Source organism: Corvus kubaryi, unplaced genomic scaffold, assembly GCF_017639235.1.
Source record: "Corvus kubaryi isolate FWS band 111438036 unplaced genomic scaffold, C.kubaryi_AGA036_p1.0 37334, whole genome shotgun sequence".
In the NCBI taxonomy this organism is placed as follows: domain Eukaryota; kingdom Metazoa; phylum Chordata; class Aves; order Passeriformes; family Corvidae; genus Corvus; species Corvus kubaryi.
Genome location: NW_024581108.1, coordinates 6,632,191 through 6,653,874, shown reverse-complemented (window position 1 = coordinate 6,653,874; position 21,684 = coordinate 6,632,191). Strand labels below are relative to the sequence as shown.

At 36.9% G+C, this 21,684-nt stretch overlaps 1 protein-coding gene across 2 annotated transcripts in view; it reads right to left on the bottom strand.

Moving 5' to 3' along the window:
• Positions 1–21,684, bottom strand: part of COL11A1 (collagen type XI alpha 1 chain) — a 133,000-nt gene that overhangs the window by 75,452 nt on the left and 35,864 nt on the right. The window contains exons 6-14 of one of the 2 annotated variants that reach the window (XM_042029996.1): positions 10,971–11,087; positions 10,264–10,359; positions 7,848–8,093; positions 5,187–5,249; positions 4,593–4,634; positions 4,175–4,237; positions 2,530–2,604; positions 1,132–1,215; positions 909–965 (exon numbers count right to left, since the gene is read on the bottom strand). In XM_042029996.1, coding sequence (XP_041885930.1) covers positions 909–965; positions 1,132–1,215; positions 2,530–2,604; positions 4,175–4,237; positions 4,593–4,634; positions 5,187–5,249; positions 7,848–8,093; positions 10,264–10,359; positions 10,971–11,087 — 843 coding nt within the window. The remainder of the gene's footprint in view (positions 1–908; positions 966–1,131; positions 1,216–2,529; positions 2,605–4,174; positions 4,238–4,592; positions 4,635–5,186; positions 5,250–7,847; positions 8,094–10,263; positions 10,360–10,970; positions 11,088–21,684) is intronic. The other variant, XM_042029997.1, reaches the window with a different exon arrangement.

Genomic DNA, 21,684 nt, shown 5'->3' with positions numbered 1-21,684 from the left:
AGTACGAAGCCAGGTTGTACCTCTGCTAAAGGTATACAACCCACTGTCAGTATGGTACCAGTCTTTACAAAACACTCTCTGCTTACAGCAGTTCCACAGTTTTGTCTGTATAGACTCAATGTTATCCTGCAGGTCACTTGAATTAAATACACTGCTGAAAATAGTGTCTGAGTTTGTTAAATAAACCAAATATACCTGGCTCTTTGTAAGTATTGCATACCTAATTGTGATGAATCAGGAGTCTGTGAGCCAGATTCTCTGCTTGGTAGCAACTATTTACTTTGAAAGAATTACTCTAGAAAAGAATTGCTCTTGTATGGATCTGCTTAAAAATACAAGTGTACACACTCCGTATAAATACGAAGATATTTTAACATCCACACGGCCATTTGCAGATCATTTGGTGTTAGCAGTTGAGTCAAATTCAGGAGTGAAATAAAAAAATAGAATTGTTTTAGAAATCTGTGGCTCTTAATTGCTTATAGGAATGCCTCTTAAAAACTTTTCAGATTCAGCTTAAATACTGAGCGAAGGTGATTCTGCACATCCTTGCTTTAGAATCTTTCTTTAGAGTTTCCTATTTACTACAAGAAATTGTATTAGTAGTATTACAGAGACGATTGACTGTAGAGGCATATTTAATTATTTATGTAAAATTATTCACTAATTTTGTAAGTCCACCAGTATGCTCTATCCGAACACCACAAAATCTACAATAAAAACTCATTTAGTATTTAGGTTACATTGCAGACCTTGAATAAGAATACAAACTATAGCTTTAATTATACAATATTAATTTCAAATAATACAAAATAAGTATAAATACTGATATGTAGGCAGGGCCAGAATGAGATCCATGGGCTACATTAACATGTTCTTAAACGTGTGCCCCTGTTTTGTCTACATACCACAGGACCTGGTCTTCCAGTGAGTCCCATAGGACCAGGTGGACCTCTCATAGCAATCTGAGGAAACAAACAAGCAGAACAAGAGGTGTCAAGACAAAGCTGCCAGCCAGCATACATATTCTATACTAACATACTTTATGAATGTGTTAGCAAATACCCCACATCTTTGACTTCACATCCTGCAGAACTGAAAACAAATTAGGTTTTGGCTCCTTGTGCTCACCCTAGCTTGCTGAAGAATAGCTTGTGCTTGAGCTTCCTGCGCGGAGATTGTTGGGCCCTTCTCACCATCTCCACCAAAGCGGAACTGCAAGTATCAAAACAAGGAAAGGATTTAGAATTTATCAAATCTAAATCATACTTCTTACTTGCTGCAACAGTGCAAACCACTTCAAAGACACAAGGTCAGAGTCTTTAGTTCATTCCACTAACTTCAGAAGATGGCTGCATGGAGGCCACAGGATCCAACACAAGTATTAAGTAATTGGTGATAGTTTAGAACTGAAGTCTAAATTTAATCCCTTATGAGCAAATATTTTCCTGATTTCATAGAATTTTGATTTCCATTTGTTCGCTTGTTTATTTAAAAAGGAGGCCAAAAATACACTTTGATTGCCTGAAAAATTTCAATAAAAATATGTACCAAAATTCATTAATTCTCTATACATTGGTAGCTACCCACATTAAAAAAGCAATTTAATTCAAGGCAGACACAAATTTGAAAAATGTTTGATATCTAAAATAAAACAGTTTTCTGTAATTTCTGACAATTTCAAAATAAGTTACAAAATAAAAATTTAAGTGCTCATTCCTGTGCTCCTGGACTGTTATTGCTCATGAAGCTGCTGGCAAAGGCTTTGCAATGCTGCAGAAATGCTAGGCTGCAACAAGAAATGCAGCTTTGCAAAGGTATGGCATTGGCACTCTGGGTGTCAGGGCCATGAATCTTGCACTGCCCACAGCAGTTTGTCCAGTTTGCTCATGCCCAGAGTTGACATGGATCTTTTGCATCCATACGCACAGTTAGGAATAATTAATTCCAAGCACACAGCTCTCTTCGTATCCCAGTGCTACAAGATACTTTAACAGCTTTGGGCTTGTTCCTCCACCTGCTAAAACAGATGGTGTTTTGCTTTGACTCCAGTGGGAGCAGAGCTGGCTATGTGCATATATTTCTATTCAAAGGATGCACTGACGCTTCAAAGAGGACACTGAAGTCCAATTTTAAGCATGGAATACTTAAAAACCTCCATGTCAATGAGACTTGAAAGCGCACAAGCCTGTTGGGAGCACGGGCCCTCTGTACAACAGTAAACTCGTTGTTTAGGACATATAGTAGCAAAATATAGTTACTGTTAAAAATATAAGGTGGTTTTCAGTGTCTGTCATTCATTAATGTAGGTTCCAATCTGGCAGCCATGCAGGAGCTAAAGCATATGGGGTTTTTTAGGAAAAAAGAAGGCACCATATAAATGAATTTCAAATGCTTACACCATAAAAGAAATGTTATATCCTTCTCTCATTCCACAGACAAAATTGGATGAAAAAAGAAAATACCTATACATTTCTTGAAGGACACTTGCACTTTTCATAGGCTGCTTACCCTGTAACCATAACTTACCGGCAACATTAACATGGTACCTGGGGGACCTGCTAAACCATCAGCACCAGGAAGACCAGGGCGACCAGGTGGACCCTAAGAGAAAAAAGACGTGAGAGAAAAAAGATGAGAACAAAAAGATAGTTATGTAAGATAAACCTTTTGAGTCACTTACATAAATTTACACTCACAAAATAGCTTGGAAAAGACCTTAAAGATCTAGTTTCAACCTCCCTGCCCTGGGCAGGGACACCCTTCACTAGAGCAGGTAGCTCAAAGCCCCATCCAACCCTGCCTTGAACACTTCCAGGGATGGTGCAGCCATCTGGGCAGCCTGTTACAGGGCCTCACCACTGTCAGCATAAGGAATTTCTTCCCAATATCTAATCTAAACCTGCTCTCTTTCCATTTAAAAACCTTCCCCCTAGTCCTATCACTATGAGCCCTTGTAAAAAGTCTCTCTCCACCTTTCTTACAGCCTTCCCCCCCAGCTCAGCATGTCTTCATAGAAGAGGCACACAAGAGTGGCAGAGGGGCAGAACCATCTCCCTTGACTTGCTGGTCACGCTTCTTTCATGCAGCCAGGATACGGTTGGCTGCAAGTGTATGTTACTGGGTCATGTCAAGCTTCTTGTCCACCAACACCCCCAAGTCCTTCTCTGCAGGGCTGCTCTCAATCCATTCTCCTTCCAGCCTAATTGCTGCAATTATATATTTGTGTCATGTCTGGTCCATGACCGGCACATGACGTGCTCAGTCAAGAATTTCCTTATGATGAATTCAGTAAGCAGCCAGTTGCAACTCTAAGTACTGTTGGTAGTTATTCCATTACTGTGTGTTAAAATTCCCATTTTATAACTTCAAATTCTGGAATATTTAGTTAATCTACAGGACAGAAATATGAAAGAAGTGTGGATGCTGACTTACTAGCAAATAAAGCATTGTTGGGATTTTAATATTATCTCATTATACAGTGAAGTGATAGCATCTTCTCAACATCATGTATACATAAATACAGCATGAACATGCTGGATTCATCAGTAAATTATCTCTCACAAAACACAGGAAAGTCTTTCAGTAGCATATTTTCCTCAAATAAGTATGTTTAGGCTGTTTTAAAATTGTGTTGGTGGTGGCAGTAAGAAAAGGCTTACAAGAATGTGAAGACTAAAACAACAGCCTAAATTTTAACTAGTTTCATGACTGGATAGGTTTGTCAAGCCATATATTATTTAATATGGCAAATAAATCCTTCCAAGACAATCTAATATTGTCCATCACTTTCAATATTCCCACATGTTTTGATTCTGCAAAGCTTGTTTTTCTCTATATTTGTACATAACTGAGGCCATATTGATTTTTTAAAAATTCAATCAAATTCATATGAAATGTTTGTATCTATTACTTTAGTATATTTCAAAACACATCAAAACAGAAAAAGACAAACAAATGAGAACCTCTTCGTGTATTTACAGCACATATTTCTACCCCTAAAAAATGTTTGTCCAGATTCTCAGTTGATTTGCTTAGCTGAATGAATCAGCCTCAGTTCTACTGATGTTTCTAACTTATGTGGATCTATTTCAGATCAGGATCTACCTCACCCTTCTAGCAATTAGTGCAAGGTATCTCATGAATGCATGGGATAATCTGTTTGTTGACTTACCCTTTCACCAGGGTCACCTGGAGGACCAACAGGACCTTGTAGACCTGGGGGACCTGTAAGACCCTATAGAAAAAGAATGACATAATTATGCTGACTGCTTGCAGACTTCCGAACTATTTTTTCTCTGGAAAGTTATGATGAGCACATATTTGGATAAAATAATTTATTAGGCAGCATATTGGTTTTTTTACAAAGATTTATAGTCAACATTCAAAACTTTGGTTTTCATGTGCCCTCAGCTTGTAGTATGCTGTCACTGAAAAGGCTAGAGATGGTTCTTTTCTATTCCCTTCTAAAACTGCTAAGTCTGATATACATTTGGGAACCATAATAAGACCAACATTGTGTTAACTCATAAATAGAAAAGCACAGTGGATACATCAAATGCAATAAAGGAAATTGTGATTAATCCACTTACAGCAGGTCCTCTTGGTCCCGGTGGTCCTTCAATGAGCATACCCTAGGGGTGGATGAAAGACAACATTAAATTCATTATTTTGTAGAAAAACATAAAAAATCTTTTTAGCAGAACTACTGAACATTTCTTAGTGTTTTGATAAACTTTTCCAGGAATCTTCTCTCTACAGTAACTAGAATGAGAATCTGAATTGTTGCGTGACATTAACGGTGAGGAAGACTTCCTTGCCCTTGATGAAACCTGTAGTGACAGTATTACCTGTGCCTAAGCTGAAAGTTATCTGGGTAGATCTGTCCAAGGTGTAGTTACTAGATGCCCTGAAGATCAGATCAATGCTCTGTTTTCCTCTGCACAAGAAGATTCTCCTTTTTTAAGGAATATGTGGTTCGTCCTTCGTGTAACCGAAGGAGTAGCTGGAACAGACCACTGTTGGTAATCACTTTATACCATCCACATTACAGGGACTGTTTCAGAGATCATGGACAATGTGGATGCTGTCATCCTATCATGAACAACAGTGTTTGATAATGATGCATTAACAGTGGGTAGATGTTATACAGTACTACAGAAAAACTTCCTGGCATTTGTACTTACAGGTTCAATCACAGCTGGTTCTCCCTTTTGGCCTTTTTCTCCATAAGCTCCATGTCCTGTCACCTGGCCAGTAAAAACAACGCCAAAAATGGAAATAAGTATAAGGTCTAAGGACCTGGTACAATAAAGAATTGCAGCAACCTGTAACTGAAAGCTAAAGCTGGAACTGGCCTGTGCTATAAAAAATACATCACAGGTACAAATAATATAAATCAAAAATATTTAATACATGAGAAATGAAAATGCAAAAACTGTATGCACGCTTTCTCAATTATTGGATATTGTTAATTTGCACTTTTTGAATGAGATGTGCATCCCATGAGTGTGTATGCCATGCTTTACATTAGGACTTTGGTATTAGAATCTTAAACTTCCGTGTGCAAGTCACAACATTGTTTCTTTTCTTATTTGATTGGAAATCTTCTTGGCAGTTAACAATTATTCTCCATGGGTTTACGAACTTAGCAGCCTACAGTAAGATGGAAAGAAAGATCCTTTGGTCCAGTATGGACAGTACCTTTCAAACTCCTAATTTCATTCACTAGACATCCACAACATGTAAAGCAATCTGAGAAGGGTCTGTGATTTCATGGCATAAATGAGAAGGGAGCTAAGTGCCACTGTGAACACTACAGACTATTTCATGGATAACCAATTATGCCTCCTCCCTACATGAATTAGCATCAACTGCCAAGTTCTTTGAGGACCAGCTCAACAGGAAGTTTTGGGTTCAGGATTAAGGTAGCAGAAGTACCTAAAACAGTATGTCAATAACACATACTAATGGAAGAAACAGATTCAAGTTTCAAACAAAGAAAAACAAACCTGATTTTTTTTTCAAACCATGAGATATTGTATTTTTCTTCGGAAGTACCTCTCTTCATTGCTAACATATCCACTAGAAATTCAGTTCTGATCAGTTTAAAATTTGAAATGCTTTTTTTTTATTATTTCAGTAGAGTGATTCAACATTTACTCTAAAATAGCTGGGGATTAGTAAGAATAGTAAGGATAATGTTACAGTATTTCAATATGAAATATTTCGGAATGGAAAAACAGAGACTTAGATTCATGGACATTCATTTTGCATTGATTTATAAAGGCACAGATCTCACTAGTAATGATGTTCATAAACCCATTGGTAGTTCATAAAAATCAACTAGCAAGAGGTATAGACAATCATGTTTTATTACATTAATATAAATTACTAGTAAAAAAATTACATCAGGGTCTCCATCTTTGGAAATATTTCCCCTTTTTGAAAGTTCCCAGATATTGAGTATTTCTCATCTTGCTTTTTTTATCATAGGTAGAACTTCAGTTATTCTAAATACATCCACATGTCAAAGGAAAATGACATATCTCTGGTTCAGCAGATGAGAACTGTAATAAGCTTGCACAGACCAGAGCCTGTGTTCTAATTCAAGATTCCTGACTCCTTCAGCTTTGTATCAAGGCATTTTAAGTTGAAATTTACACCAGGGGATAGAGTCTACACAGCCATTTGCTTAATGCAGGCACAAATGGTGCCTTATGGGCTCTTTGCTTCACGGATAATCCGACCTTTTCTGTGTCATTCTGCCACAGTGTCCCCATCTGGGCTAGAAGGAAAAGAGTACACTTGTATCACATGGCACAGATAAAGATCATTAAAAAATACAATGACCCCAACAGGGTTTAGAAAGGAGCAGTAAACGAAATACAGAAGGATGGGTTTCAAGGTTGGCAGGGAAAAGCAACCTCACAGCATTTGCTGTTATTTCTTGGATCCTTTGTAAACTGAAGTTTTGACTTTGTGAGGAGAAAATAAAGATAAGACTGAGCAAATCGTGCAAACAAAATTCTCTTTTTCTACTATATTCAAGGTCTTCCTAACTAAAAAATCCAAATGGGATTTTTTTTCCTTCCAGTCTTAGCCATATTAGTTTTCTTTGCAGCTTCTGCAGCTGATAAACTGGTAAACAAGGACCTTGGCACAACTAAAGGAAAGTTTAAACCTTGCTGTTTAGCCTGTGATTAAGTTAGAGGGAAAGAGAGCTATAAAACTCAGAATGAAGAGCATGATTCACAGGATCCACCATGTCATCCTATCTTTCTTTATATAAACTGAGCTGTTAAATCACTTCTGCAAGACCATAAATCTGTCACCATTAACTAAGCTTATTTTCAAGGAAGGCTTCAGGCCTTATCTTTCCCACTTATGAATTTTCTTCTTGGAAAGCAGCAAAAGCCATGGGATTCTAGACACTTATACGCATATCAATTTCTTAAGGTAACCATATAAAAATATTAATTACAGCACTTGTACCTGCATTAGAACTTAAGTTCTTTCCAGCTTTAGCTCTAGTTTAGAAAGATTTTTAAAACTGTTCATTTTAACATTTACTTTTTAATTCCACCTCCTCTTTCCTTTACCTCCCATCTTCAGCCCTCCCTTACTCCCTTCAGCAAATGAGACAAAAAATCTTACATTTAATAAAGATAAAAAGTTCAAGATTACTAAAACAAGAGGATGGCCTTGATCCAAAGGCTATCGGAAATAAGAACATATCTAATATGTACAAGGAACTCTGGATCAAGGTATGTGCAGTTCTGAGACTGTGTAATTATAAAAGAATTACTAAATTAAATTAATCTGCATTATGCCTCCAGTCCACTTACGCTTGTTTCTGTGATATCGGTCTCTGCAGGAACACCTGGACCAAACTCCTCATTAGTGGAATCAGTTGGTTTGTCTTCATATTCTTTATATTCATAAAAATCATATTCTCCTAAATCTCCATCTACCAGCAGATCAGATTCACTGGGGTCTACTCCTCTGCTTCCATATTCAGTTGCCTCAGTTTTTTTATCATAATCCTCTCCAGTTATGTATTCTTCAGCAAATACTTCTTCAACAGGATTTTGCTATTCGTATCAGTAGCAAAGATTTGGGAATAGGAGGAATATGTGGGTTATTGTTAGTAAAGCAATGTAAGCATACGCTGATCCACCATGATGACTTGTCAAAAGAAGAAAGAACAGTAGAACTACAGCATATTGTCTTTTAATTAGAGTCTGAAGGAATGGAAGTTCAGCCTTTCAGAGTAATTAAAAGATCTTTGTATAAGTAGTACAAAGAAGTAATGTTTTCATATGCTTTGGTTTTTATTTCCAAAACCACTGAGTTCAATATATCCAGTATTATGTGTACTGCTTGCGTAATGTTACTTTAGTGCCAAATATAGCTGAATTTCGCTGCTTGGTTTCACTCTTACAAGCATTCATGAATGAACATATGCAATAAGCAGTGAATAAGTCCAGATCTTTTTACAACAGCAATGTGGAGGAGGTGCAAGCATCACTTTAGTTAAGCCCAGCCTTTTTCATTATTTTCTGTCTATAAATACCAATGCTGAGCTAAACTTCTTTTCTCTTGTTAATGATTTTGAAGTTTATTTATCAGTAAAAGCCATGACTCGTCTGTGTCATGGTAATTCACGTATTTTTTGTCTGAGTCAAATTTCCAGTACAATTCAGATTAATTTTAATATTTCTGAAATCTAAGCTTTCATCTTAAAGTATGTAAGCTGTCAAACCAAGCAAACAACTTAAAAGCACTAAAGCAGTTTAAAAGAATGCTATATTTGAGATGTACAAAACCATTTGTGAAATAAAGGAGGATTGCTTTATTCTATTACAGAGGTCTTTTGACAGGGTAATTTTGAAAGAAATAGAAGTTCAGATACTGCTAATACAAAATGATGTTCTAAATGATCAGACAATATGAAGTAGTATGATCTTGAAAATATTCAGAAGCTAATCAACATCCAGTGTAATTAAAAAATCTTGATCTAATAACGATACTGAAATATATTGCAGTTAAAATAGAAGGCCAGATTCTGATTTAACAATTGCCAAATTCCATTAGTTACAAGAGTATGACTTTGCCTTACAGCTGGAATAAACACAGATCTGAACCAATTCTAAGCCAAATTTTACCTTTATGAAGCAATGCTGTCACCAAGGAGAGCATTTAGCACTTTGAATCTACCTCATTGCACCTCTACTATTGTACAATCAGCTTAAAATTGCCCAGGAAACTGAATAATTTAGATACATCTGTTGATCAACTTGTGAGAAGCAAACATGAGACTGAATGTAAGAATGCTTTACAGCAAAATGAGTAAAACATACCTTAATTCACCTTCACTTTCTAAGATACATAGGAGAAAAACCATAGAACAAATGGGGACTCTTTTTCTCTTTTCAAATATTCAGGGGAAGGGGAGAGGGGGAGTTTTGTACATCTTTTAAGCAACAATCTTAATTATGAAAGGAAAAGGTAAAAGAAAAATGAGAACAATATTTCTTAAAATCTGCCATCATTTTTCTAACACTAGCATTAATTAATATGCAAACATATTAATGCAGCACTGTCTTAGGTGCAGTAATTTTAACAAAATAATGTTTAGACCGGTTATTGTGGCTTTCTGGAAATGTGTTTTCTGACATAAGTCAAAATAATAATTTTATCTTTTTCGACAGTTCAAAATATAATGTTTCTTTTGAATAGAACAAGTAAAAATCAAATAATTTGGTTTTGGTAGCTGAAGAACTATGAAAAGAAAACAAAGGTTTCTGACTCAGCTTCCATATGCTGCTATGGTGGTAGCCATGCTTTGTCTTGTCTTAGGTTCTTTTTATGCTGCATCTTAAAAATTACAGGAAAAATTAGAGACTCCACTTCCTATTAGGGGGACTATGTCTAATAGCTAACCTAGTTTATGCTAGACATAGCTCCATTCACATCCACACTGAAAGCAGCAAAACTACGTTCCCACACCGTGTATCACTGAATTATTTCCAGAATCACGCACTCTGCAGAGTGAAGATTCAGCAGATCTCTACAGAATTAATGCGAGTTCTGCCCAAGAAAACTGTAGCTTCTTATATTGGCTGAGAAAGCATAAAATCACACTAAGTGCTGGTAGAGTTTGTAACTTGGACATAGAAATCCATCCTTTTAAAATGCATTTGTACTTTTTTAATGACTGACAGCTGGTGGGACAAGTATTTTCTTGAGACTTCTTACTACCTCATTTGCTTCAGTAGTTCTGGAGGGAGCTTCTGTCTGGGGTCCATAGTCATTTTCAGCTATGCTATAATCTTGAAATCCATCAATAACGTTGGCCTAATATGAGAAAAAAAAGGACATTATTAAAAAAAATCCCATATGAAAAATTCAAGAGGTTTTGCTGTTATTCAGGTTATGGTATTAGCCAGATGTATTCATCTAGTGGGGTTAGGTAAATTTTTTTCTTATTATCAAAGATCTTCCAGTCTTGGTCTGGGAAAGATCTTGATTATTTCTTGGCTACCTTTACCCCTAGTTTGCCTTTTGCTGCTGCTTGATAACTTTTCTTCTTCTTGGATGCATATTTTTCAGATTTTTTTGTTGTGGCCTTTTGAGGTTTGTCCTTTGAGCTAGCGGCCACTGTCCTCTTCTTCTTTTTGACCATGGCTTTCTTTTTCTGCAAACGTTATGAAAGATGGAATGGGAAAACATAAATAAAATGAAAAGAAATATGAGAAAGGGTGAGTGAAAGAATGGTAACCAAATGCAAGATGAATGCTGTCAGCTGTGAGACCTTCCATCTCTAACTGAAAGCAAGGGTTACAGCTACAAAGTAAAGAAATGAGTGAGAGGAAAGCATTAAGTTTATATACAGAAGGCACAAATTGACAAACCATATGGTAGGGGACAGCTGGACACCACACAACAAACAGATCAGATTCTGTTACCTCTGTTTGTGCTACTGTCTCTTCAAACAGTGGGAGTCCCTCTGTTACAGAATCAGTTTCTTTATAATCTGCATCCCCATACTCATAGTCATATTCGATAAAATCTTCTGGTGTGTACTACATTGCAAATGGAAAAATATCAGGCATTCCCATGTTAGTGGTAGCAAACTAGATTAGCAATACTGGAAAGTATCTCAACCTTTACTTAGGAATAAAGTTTAACAAAAGGTAGTATGAACAATTCAATGTAATTATTCATTTGGGGAAAAAACCTCACAATTTCTTATTTCTTTCAAAGCACAGTACAAAAGTAGTAAAAAAGTAAGTAGTAATGCCAGGAAAAAGCCTCTCTTTTATTGGACTGCAAAGAAGAATCTAGTATAATTTTGATTACTGGGAGCACCAACAGATCTTTTGAAACTATGTATTTATTTAAATTTTAATAATGCCTCTTTTACCTGTAATTTTTTCAGGTGACCAGAAGAGCAGAGACGCCAATATCTGACATGAATAAATAATGTCAGATAGAGGAAAGAGGCCACAGCTCACAAGTAAACATGGCTATCTTCCTCTTGTTAGATGTTGTGTTTGAAAACCAGGGCAGCTCCATGGTATAAATTTCCTGAGCAAATGCCTCACCGCTGCAATTTCATTTCAGATTCAGCTTCGGTAAATTGCTCCACAGATCTGTTTCTATAATTCTTATCAAATGAAGATTTGGCACAATAAAGTTTTACAAGAGCAAGCAGCTTTAGAATTGGCTTGTGTAGTGTTCTGAGCCCAATCTAGGGAGCCAGGAACTCCTGAGCTGTACTCTTGGCTGTGCCAAGCAGATACTGGTCTCCATATTATGCGCACCAAGCGCAACTCACCCCAGCTGAGAAGAAAGAGCAGCTTTAAACTATCTTTTTGTCCTACCATGCTTGAAGCTACAAGAACTGGTTGGTCTAGTAAAGTAAAGCAGTCTCCTTGTTGCTACCAGTTCTCTTTATATGCCCAGGGAGCCAAAAGAAGGCAGAATTGTGTCCAGAGTCTGGACAAGTGTGTGCTTTCCCTTTAGGAAGAAATATTCTAATGTGCCTCATGTGAACTTGTCCCTTCTGAAATCTCCTCTCTCTTGTTTCAAGTCAGCATCATTGTCTGTAAAATGAGGACAATACCGTTTGTTTCATTACATTGACGAGAGAGAGAATCGGTACATTACACTTGCAAATGAGTCTGAGGATTCATAGATGTGACCATTATCAGAAAGAGATGGACATTTTAGAAGAAATTATATATGAGATTAAAATAGATCTCCATATTCCAAACTATATTCTACTATCTGATCAAAACTCTGGTTTAACTGTTTCCTCTGGCAATGCTTTTTGATACAATTTTTTACTTATGATTTTAATGCATAGAAGTTGATTTCCTCAGCAAGTATAAGACTAATGCTGAAAGGCCCTTAATCACTTAAAAATCCTTTTACATGGCTTTCTTTTACTTTACTCCTATGACTCCTCAGAGTCTTACTATGATCAGCAGCTTTTCTTAAAAAGAAGACACAGATTATCTTTCAGAAGGCAGATGCTTTTTGCTTGATTGTCCTTTTGATTATTTCTACCCATGCATATATAAACTGGCTAGTCATGAGATTTGATAAACATATAAGAAGGATGTAACATACTTTTGGTACTCATTCAAAACTATATTGCACATTAATAAGAGCACTTCAAATGACATTTAAATAACAAGATACCATTTTAGGTGGAGAATATCCTCTTTGTGAAGTATATGTGCACTTTATATCTGCCTCATATAATGTAAGCAATGCTTTGATTTCATCAGTGGTATCTTTTGCATTACCAAAAAAAGTTGATACTATTTATACTTTTCAAAACCAGCAGCACTTTAGACTTAACCAAGGTAAGTAATATGTGATTATTCTTTCCCTGTTCAGCCAATTAAAATTCAGTCCTAATCCCAGTGAAGTCAATGAAACATGTTTGACCTATAACTGGCCCTATATGGGCCTCACCATCAGCAATGACAAATGTAGAGGTCTGTTGATGCACAAAAGCATTTCTGTCTTGTGCAGTTCTGGAACTGCAACTCAATACAGCTTGTCTCTAAAGAAGTGTGCCACTGCCACCCAAAGAAGAAAACGCAATGACAAGCTTCTAGGAGACCACAAGCAGCCACAAAAAGGAAGTAAAGGAAGAACCACATGGGTGAAACCAGACTTTTTGAAATAGTTACAGAATAGCATTGAAATTGCACTATATCTTTGGAAATTATAAAAATGTCTGCAAGTGATTTGCTTATCTTCTCTCAAGAAGTCTACACAAACTAGGTTTATCTACAAGAAAAAAAAAAGCACTCAGTGGAATATACCTCTCAAAATTCAATCATTCCACCCTAACAGCGGTAACCAATTACATACTTTCAAAAGCTTCCTCAGCCAAACAACATGAATCAAACACTCTGCTATGCAATTTTTATTGGAACCCAAGCAAAAGACACCACCTCTGTTAAATAATAACCAATATCTTAAGAGATAAGTGGAGTAACATTTTTGAGAGAATTACCATGTCATTAGCCAGATTTAAGTTTAAATATGCTGTTAGGAGTTTGTTTTAGTAACTTACAGACACATAGATTCCTTTTTAGTAAGCATTGTAGACCAGTTATGCTAGTATTAAAAAAGAAAGAAGTGAATAAGCTGATATTTATGCTAAGAGGTCTAGTCAAAAAGTCAGACATTTATGAACGAGAACTAGAAAACATACAAAATAGTACAAGTATGTGGACAGATCTATTGCATCATGCACAATCACACAGAAAATAGTTTTGGGTATTGTGCTTCACTCATTTCTGTTAAAGAAAGTGAAACTTTCTTTATATGCAAAATGTGATCACAAATAGAACAGTATATTTTGGCTGTGCTGATATGCAGGCACACAGAAAGAACAGGGATGGATGAGAAAGGGGGAATGACAGTTTCCATGCTGGAATCAGATTACTGCCAAGCAGGTGAAGATCTTCCACTTTAAGAGCAGAGTATCAGAGGGGTATTATGAAAATTCTTGAACTTACAAGCTAGGGCATGTTGCCACTGTGCCAAAACCATATTCAAGTAATTTTGAAATCGCAGTACTTTGTAGTCCCACAGATGCAAGGAGGGCAAGTGAAAATATGTCACAAGATAAAAACTGTCTACAAGATAAACCTTATTCTTAGGAATCCTTCCTTTCCCAACATTTCTTTCTGGAAGTCCAGCAACCCTCATCTTTCACACCAGCCAATAAACAGAGAATATGTTTTGTACTGAACCCCATGGGTCCTGCTGCAAAGAGTTAAATATAGATGCAAAATCTTCCAGGTGTATTTCCCGAGGCACAGTCTGTCCAGATGGAGGAATGCACCTCTACATCCCTAACTGATGTAAAGTTGCACTTTAGAAATATGATTTACTCACAGAATGATAATTCAACCTGATGAAGGCTGTTCCCTGTTTCTAATAAAGGACAACAGGACTAGTGAAGGACTAGTCAGGCAAATGAAGACTAGATTTACAAACACCAGGGACAGATTTAATGGCTTTAGTCACCTGCTGTGAAGCTGGCAACTCACACTTACCCTGCCATTAACAGTTAAGACTGGATATGTAGCACATATCCCTTCTTTTTCTGGAGATACACAACCGGAAGGTCACCTTTATCAGATGACCAGAGACAGGGGTTTGATCCACTCAGTTTGAGCTCAACAAACATTTAGAAAAGTTCCTTAGCATTCTGGAAATGCAAAACCCAGGCCCTGCTATTAGTTCACAGAAGTAGGGGAGTTCACAGATGTCTATCATAGTTGCACTACTAATCAAAGGAAAAGTAATAAGTAGACTCTTGAATATACAGGAGAAAGGATCTAGAATTTCAAAATAAATAATAGGTTAAACCTGGCGAGGGATTTCAGCTAAGAGACATCAGGTAACACATTCTTCAGATGTGATGCAATTTTCTTCCTCTTGCTTTTCTTTCTTCTCTTGTAAGACCACCAATAGTTACTAAACAGCCATTCCTGTAATGAATATTGCATATGACTATTTTCTTGCAAATGAAAGGAAGAATAAAACCTGCTACTTTTTGATGGGACAAAGTGTTTCCATTATGACCTCATGCTTTCTTTACCAGAGTGATTCTATTACACTACCAGATCATCATGCAATTCCAATTAAAGAGATGAACTGTTTTCTTCATCAGATGAATTTTAGAAGCAGAAGATCAGCAGCATGCAAGGCCTATTTGAACTGGGAAATAACTTAAATATTCTGAAGGAAACCTTACTTTGGAAACTAATTCTTCTACTATCCATACTCTAAAAACCTAACCTCCCATTCCAAAATGTAGATTTTAGCATTTTTTGCTTTACATTTCCAAATTTAAATAATTAATAATCTAAATCCTGAACCAAAAAACAGTCATAAGCTCAATTTTTCCATTTCCTAAAGATTATGCTAAGTCATGTACAAGCTAAAGAGGCAAAGATGACTTTGAAATATTCTAGGCTCACTAACACTTTATAAAACGCAATAAAATAAGGGATGCCAAGCAAAATGAGTTTTAAAAGTCAGCTGCAGTAATAGAAAAAATTAAATAGAAAATGTCAACCTTAGGACAGAAGGAAAGTTACAGCTTTTAAAGGATGGCCTCTTCTACCATATAGTCCTTATATTGTTCATAAAAGTGACAAAATCAAGGAGATAAAAGGAGATAAGAACATTATCTTCGGTTTCCAAAGACATCCTGTTCCAAAAGGAGGTTAAGACCCTTAAGGTTCTTTATTATGTTACTCCCTTATATAAAACATCTACATATCTATGCAAAGAAAAAGAGAGCTAGGAAATCACTATTTTTAATATCTGCTAAATTAGTTAACTGCAGTTCTAAAGATAACAATTTATGACAGCTGGTGTGGGGTCAGTAGCTCTGACTGAGGAAGCTGTGACTGGTCTGGAGAGATGGTCCCAAAAGGAATCGTCTTCCCGAGGCCCGGTGTTTTCCCTCAGCTGCTGGCAGGAGGGCCCGTGCAGAGGCTGTCAGCTCTTTAGTGATATCAGCTCGTGATTCCAGCTCAGCTCTGCAGGGCAGCCTCCAGGCCAGACCAGGGAGAGAGACGAGAGGCTCGTGTGGCTGTTCCTCACAAGGTAGCTTTATTAGTTGGTGAAGGGGAGGCCAGGGATGGACTCTCTCTGCCCTCACTGGGGCAGGGGGCTGGCTTTATAGGGATACAGGGGGTGGGTATCAGAGGGTAAGGGCCAATGGGCTACAAAGGATCTGCATAGGGTCTCCCTGAGGATTCTGGGTTTGTCTTCTTCTCGCCGTAACTGAAGTGGTTGCCTTTCCAGGGGAGTTCTGCTGGGAGACTGAGCAATCTCCGTATCTCAGCAGACGTTTCTCCAGGGCAGGGGCTGGGCATACCCCACAAACAATAAACGTAAAATTAAACATAAAAATAATAATCTTTCTGCATTTTTCAGAAAACTAGTCTTTCTGATCAAACACCTAAAAGGACACTAAATTAACATGTTCTGAAAGGATGCGTGAAGCCTCCAAGCCAACATATTTGGGGACCATTTGCACTTTTAATTTACGAAATTCATTTCATTAAAGGAAAACATTTCATGTCTTCAAATAATCCATTAGTTTGGGATAGATCCAAAATAAATGAAGCCGAGTTCCTTTGGGGAGCCATTTCTTCAGCAGAAGTCAGACCGTGTGATTCACTGGGTTGCAGAATAATCTTCCAAGAGAAGATTTGAAAGCCTGATAGCTGGTTCCTTTGCAAACTAGACCTGACAGTACTCCAGAAAATATACTACCCAACATCAAGGATGATGAAGACTGGCTAGATCTGTCACTGCTCTAATTTCTGTGAGCTGGCCAAGCATATGTGATTGAACTGGAAAGGAATTTAATACATTTCCATTTATAGTAAAAAGGGTTTGAAAACAAGACAGAAGCCAGTCTGTTCACAAGGTATTTATAAGAAAAGCATAGGTGTGTATCTTCTTTAAGAAAAGCAATGTTGATAGTTTTAAAATATAATTTCAAACATATATGGGATTCTTAAAATCTTGTCATACATTCAATATGAAAAACCCAAGGTTCCGGAACTTCTAGGCAGCACTTTTTTGTGTACTGCCAACTGCTGAGGTCATCACTCTGACCTTGACCAGCTACAGAGATTCATACCTGGCTATTCGCAAGCAAGAACAAGGAAGACTGATGCACACTTCAATTAAAACATGTCTTGAAGACGGAAATAAATGATAATAAATAACAAAGTGTGGGGATATTACTATTAATCTACTGCTTTCTCATTTTCAGACTGAATGACACTTAGGTCTGATGAACAAATCCCAAAGAAAGGGAAGCATTCTCTATAGGGAGGGTTCTGACATGCATCTATCCCAACAGCTCAGCCTGAACTGCTCACACAGAGCCCACAGTCCTGGCTAGCAGCCAAGTACAACAGATTCTGCAGAGCCTGAACACAAAAGGTACTTAGAGGTTGCCCAGTTAAATAAACCTTGTTTAGACATATAACACAGTCATTTGAATCCAGAAAGGGACGGACTGAATTAAAATGGAAGTATAAAGACCCAATTGGGTCCAAAGCTTGTATCTTGAAATCCTCAGGTCACTCGTACCTAACCCCTTAGAGGAAGGGAGAAGTGAGGATGCAGGAGTTGACCTTGCTGAGGGAGAAAAATGACATGGGGGATCAGGACAGCACAGCTGGGTAAGCCTGCAGACAAGGGTACAGTTTAAGATATGTCCTCCCTCCCTTTCTAGGGGACAAGGTCTTTGTCTTTATTCACAGCTTGCTATTTTTTTGAATCTCATTGTGAGATGCTTGATTCTTCCTAAACTTTGTTTAGTGTAAACTTGGCATTTAATTCAGGGATGAAGACATCCTGTAAGTAAAAAGTAGGTATTGAAATCCTCTCTGTTGGATCAAAATTGCAGCTTGAATGAGACACATGGTAAAAAGAAAATGAAACAAGAAAAAGGAAATCTCAATGCAGCACTTAAGGTATCATTAGTAAAGACAATTTGATTATAAATCAGTTTCCAGTAAATTTACATACGAGAGGACAGTGAAGGTCTTAAGGCCTTGAGAAAAACTTAAACATTTTAAAAAGCAAATATTTCATTCCTGATGTTGCAGTGATGTGACATGCATTCTCACGCTCCTTTAATGGAAACTCACCACAATATATTCCATAATTTTTCCCATTTTATGGTTGGTAATTATTTTTAGTCCAGGTGAAGTCTTAGACCCTTCCCACAACAAACACATAAACAATTCCACCAGCTGAACTGGAAAGAGGGCATAGGGTGGAAATAAATTCAGAAAATGACTCATTTAAATCAGCACTGCTATTGAAAGAAATGTCCCCAAACCTAAAATGCTGGATATTTGATTATTTGCTCCTTTGGAGAAAGAAGCACTGCCTAGATCAATGAGGATTACACTCAGTTAAACAAAGTACTTATGCGTTTAAACCAGTATCTTTTCACCTAAATCCTTCTCTCTAGATGCTTCTTTAGTTGTCTAAAAATAATCCAGCTTTTCAGAGCGAATGCCTTCCTAGGCCGTGAACTTGCCAGGAGACTACAAAAGTGTGCAATTTCAAGAGAAATCCTATTCATCTTCCTATATGCAGCTTCACAAACATAATTTTCTATTTTACTGATGAAAAGTCAACCACTTCCTTCGGGTTTTGCAATCAGTGCTAGAGACACATATTAATAGGCTCAGAAATATTAATTTACCTTTAAGCCAAATATCAGTTTCTTATTCTGGTCTGCAATAATTCAAAGACTCAGAACTGTAAGGCCAGAAGGGACTATTGGCTAACTCTTGTGCACTTGCAGGCTTCAAAACTTCCTATGGTCACTCTGAAACGGAGTCAACTAAAGTATGAATAACATTTCCCAAAACTTTCAGAAAGGTATCTACCATTGGCTTGAAGATATCTAGAGATTCACCATTTTGGTAATTTCTTCTTTCTTTCTTAAAAGTTTCAATAGATAGTTTCCTAACTGAATTTATCTATCTTTCTTCACCCTCTACCCCATTTGTCTGCAGCCAGTACTTTCTTTTTGTTATGGGTCTCTGACATGGTAAGTGAGCAACATATGTGATGATTCAGTTATGTTTCAAGTGGCAGCATGCAGAGGCAATATTGCGTCTGTATTCCTACTCTATTTAAAAACCAAGACATGCACAGTATTATTTTGGGAAAAACTCCTTCCCTTCTTTAATAACCAGAATATTTTGAGGCTAGTGTCCAACATATATTTCCAGTTTCTGCTGGTTTAATCCAGACTCTGAAGACACAATCCTGCCTAGCCTTCCGCCCAGATTTCTCTCTTCCCTCTTCCTACCACAAGAGTTTGTGTGAAAACATTGAAGATCAAACCATGAAACCAGTCAAGCTAAACAGTAATCTTTCCATGCTGGCTTTCAGCATTATTAGTATCTCAGTCTGGTAAACCATGTACCCCTCAAATTGCTTTCACTGATACAGCAGCCAACAAAGCCCCCAGATGGGGACAATCTGCTGCAGATGAAAGGTTCTTCTGTTACCACATGCAAGCAGACTGTTATTGCAGTGTGCTTCTGAGTTCATTATGTTTGCCCTGCAGTTATTTCTTTGGCTTGTATGTGTGTAACATTGCCTTTGTTACCATCACTGTTTACTGCTCTGCAGTATCGTGACTCTGACAAATTTTAATGCCACCCATTTCATACACATTTCTATATTTCTAGCACAATTACTAAGAAACTCGACTACAACTTTAATTCAGTGACAAATCATTGTTTATAGTAATTTCTGAAATAAGGCACTCAGATTTGAATCTCTTTGTCAGATACTTTACCACACCTTTGTTTTTAAATTAAAATAACATAAATTAACAAGTCAGAAGCTTTGCAAAAGTCTAAGTCTACAAATTCTATCAGATATCACTAATCAAAAGTGTAATCTCTTCAAAACATGTAATCAAGCATTTTAAAACAATCGTTTTCATTATAGACTATCTGCAAATACATTTTTATCTTTGAACTTATTTAATTTTGCAATTACAGTTTACAAAAATCAGTGTTGCTATCTTCTATAACTTCTTCCAGTACCTAAATAAAACTTGTCATTTATTTCCTTAAAATAAATTATCTGTGTGATTTGACAGGCTGTAACTCACAAGATAACAAAGTATCCTGCCTTAACAAGCTGGTTTTTTACTATTCAGTAGACAATTCTATAATTCTATAAATTCAATCAGTCATTTATTCTATTGCATACTTATCACATTGGTAGCATTGCTGATGCAAGTATTTTAGATTACTATTACACATTAAAGAGATCTATTGACTTCACTGGGAATATTTATGCAAAGTGATATAAACTCAAGGAAAACAACAAGGAAATTGTGTATTAGGTCAGAAAGCTAAGAAGAATAATACTATCACCACTCTCAGCAATAAAAAAAAGGAAAAGGAAATGGCAGTTCTCCATTTTATTAATCATTTAGTGCTTTTCAATTTGTTTTCAAATTTATTTTAAAATGTTACATTACGAATTAAGATCTTTGATTTTACTTTTTTCTCTGTAGGTACTCCCACAAACTCTGTGTGTTACCAAGGGGGAAAAATAGGCCTTTGAAAAACATATTAAAAAGCACTAAAGCCAAGAGCAACCAAATAGCAGCAAAGCTCAGGAAATTTCCAAAGCAAAATTTAAATTTTTTTTGAAACTTAATAAATAAAAAAAAATGTAGGTCTTGCTATCTCTTTTCATCTTTCCATAAATTACCAGCAATATGCTTTCCATCTGTTCTGGTTTGGAATATGGAGATCCAGGTATCCAGGCACACAGACAGAATGTCCTATGGGGTCCTCCTGAAAAGGCCAAACTCCACACACTGTAATGCAGTGTAAAGGCCTCCGCCTGTGTGTAGGTGACTTGACACACCTTGAACTACACCTCAGATGTAATGCATGTAGGAGGGAGTTCCTCTGAAAGAAGTTCTGCACTCTATGGGCCTTTGTCTCCTGCTGACATAATTTTAAGTCAGATACAATAAATAGTAACAACAAACAAAACTACCATGTGTTTAAGAAAAATTCAGTCCCAAAACAGGCTTAAAACAGACATCCAAGAACAATTCAGCAAGTTTTAATGCTGATCTCTTGAGCAATCAGTAGTAATAACCAGTTGGATCACACATGGTGTGCATATCAGCTGTCCAGAACCAAGTTCATTTATGACTTGTTACACTTTGGAAAAGCTTTTCACTTTACACTGTTCAAGGCAAGCACTTAGAATGTGTACAGCAATACATACAAGTGCTCAGAGGTCTAATCTGAGGAACTACCTTGACCTGGGTGAATTACTCAGTTTATGGCTGTGAGAACTGGCTACAGTGACTAATGGTTTCTCTAAATATCCTTCATGTTTCTGGGAAAAATTCCTACTCTGTTTTGTTTCTGTTGGTTTACCTCCTGTGAGTAGAACTGGCTGAAATACTTTTGTGCGCACATGCATTTGTGCACGCAGCTCATTAAAACACATGGCTCTTTTAACAGAAGATTTTTACAGTTGTGGAAGACTCAAAGCTCCCACGTCTTTCAAATGTGGCATTTGTTGATACCTAGCATCAGTGAA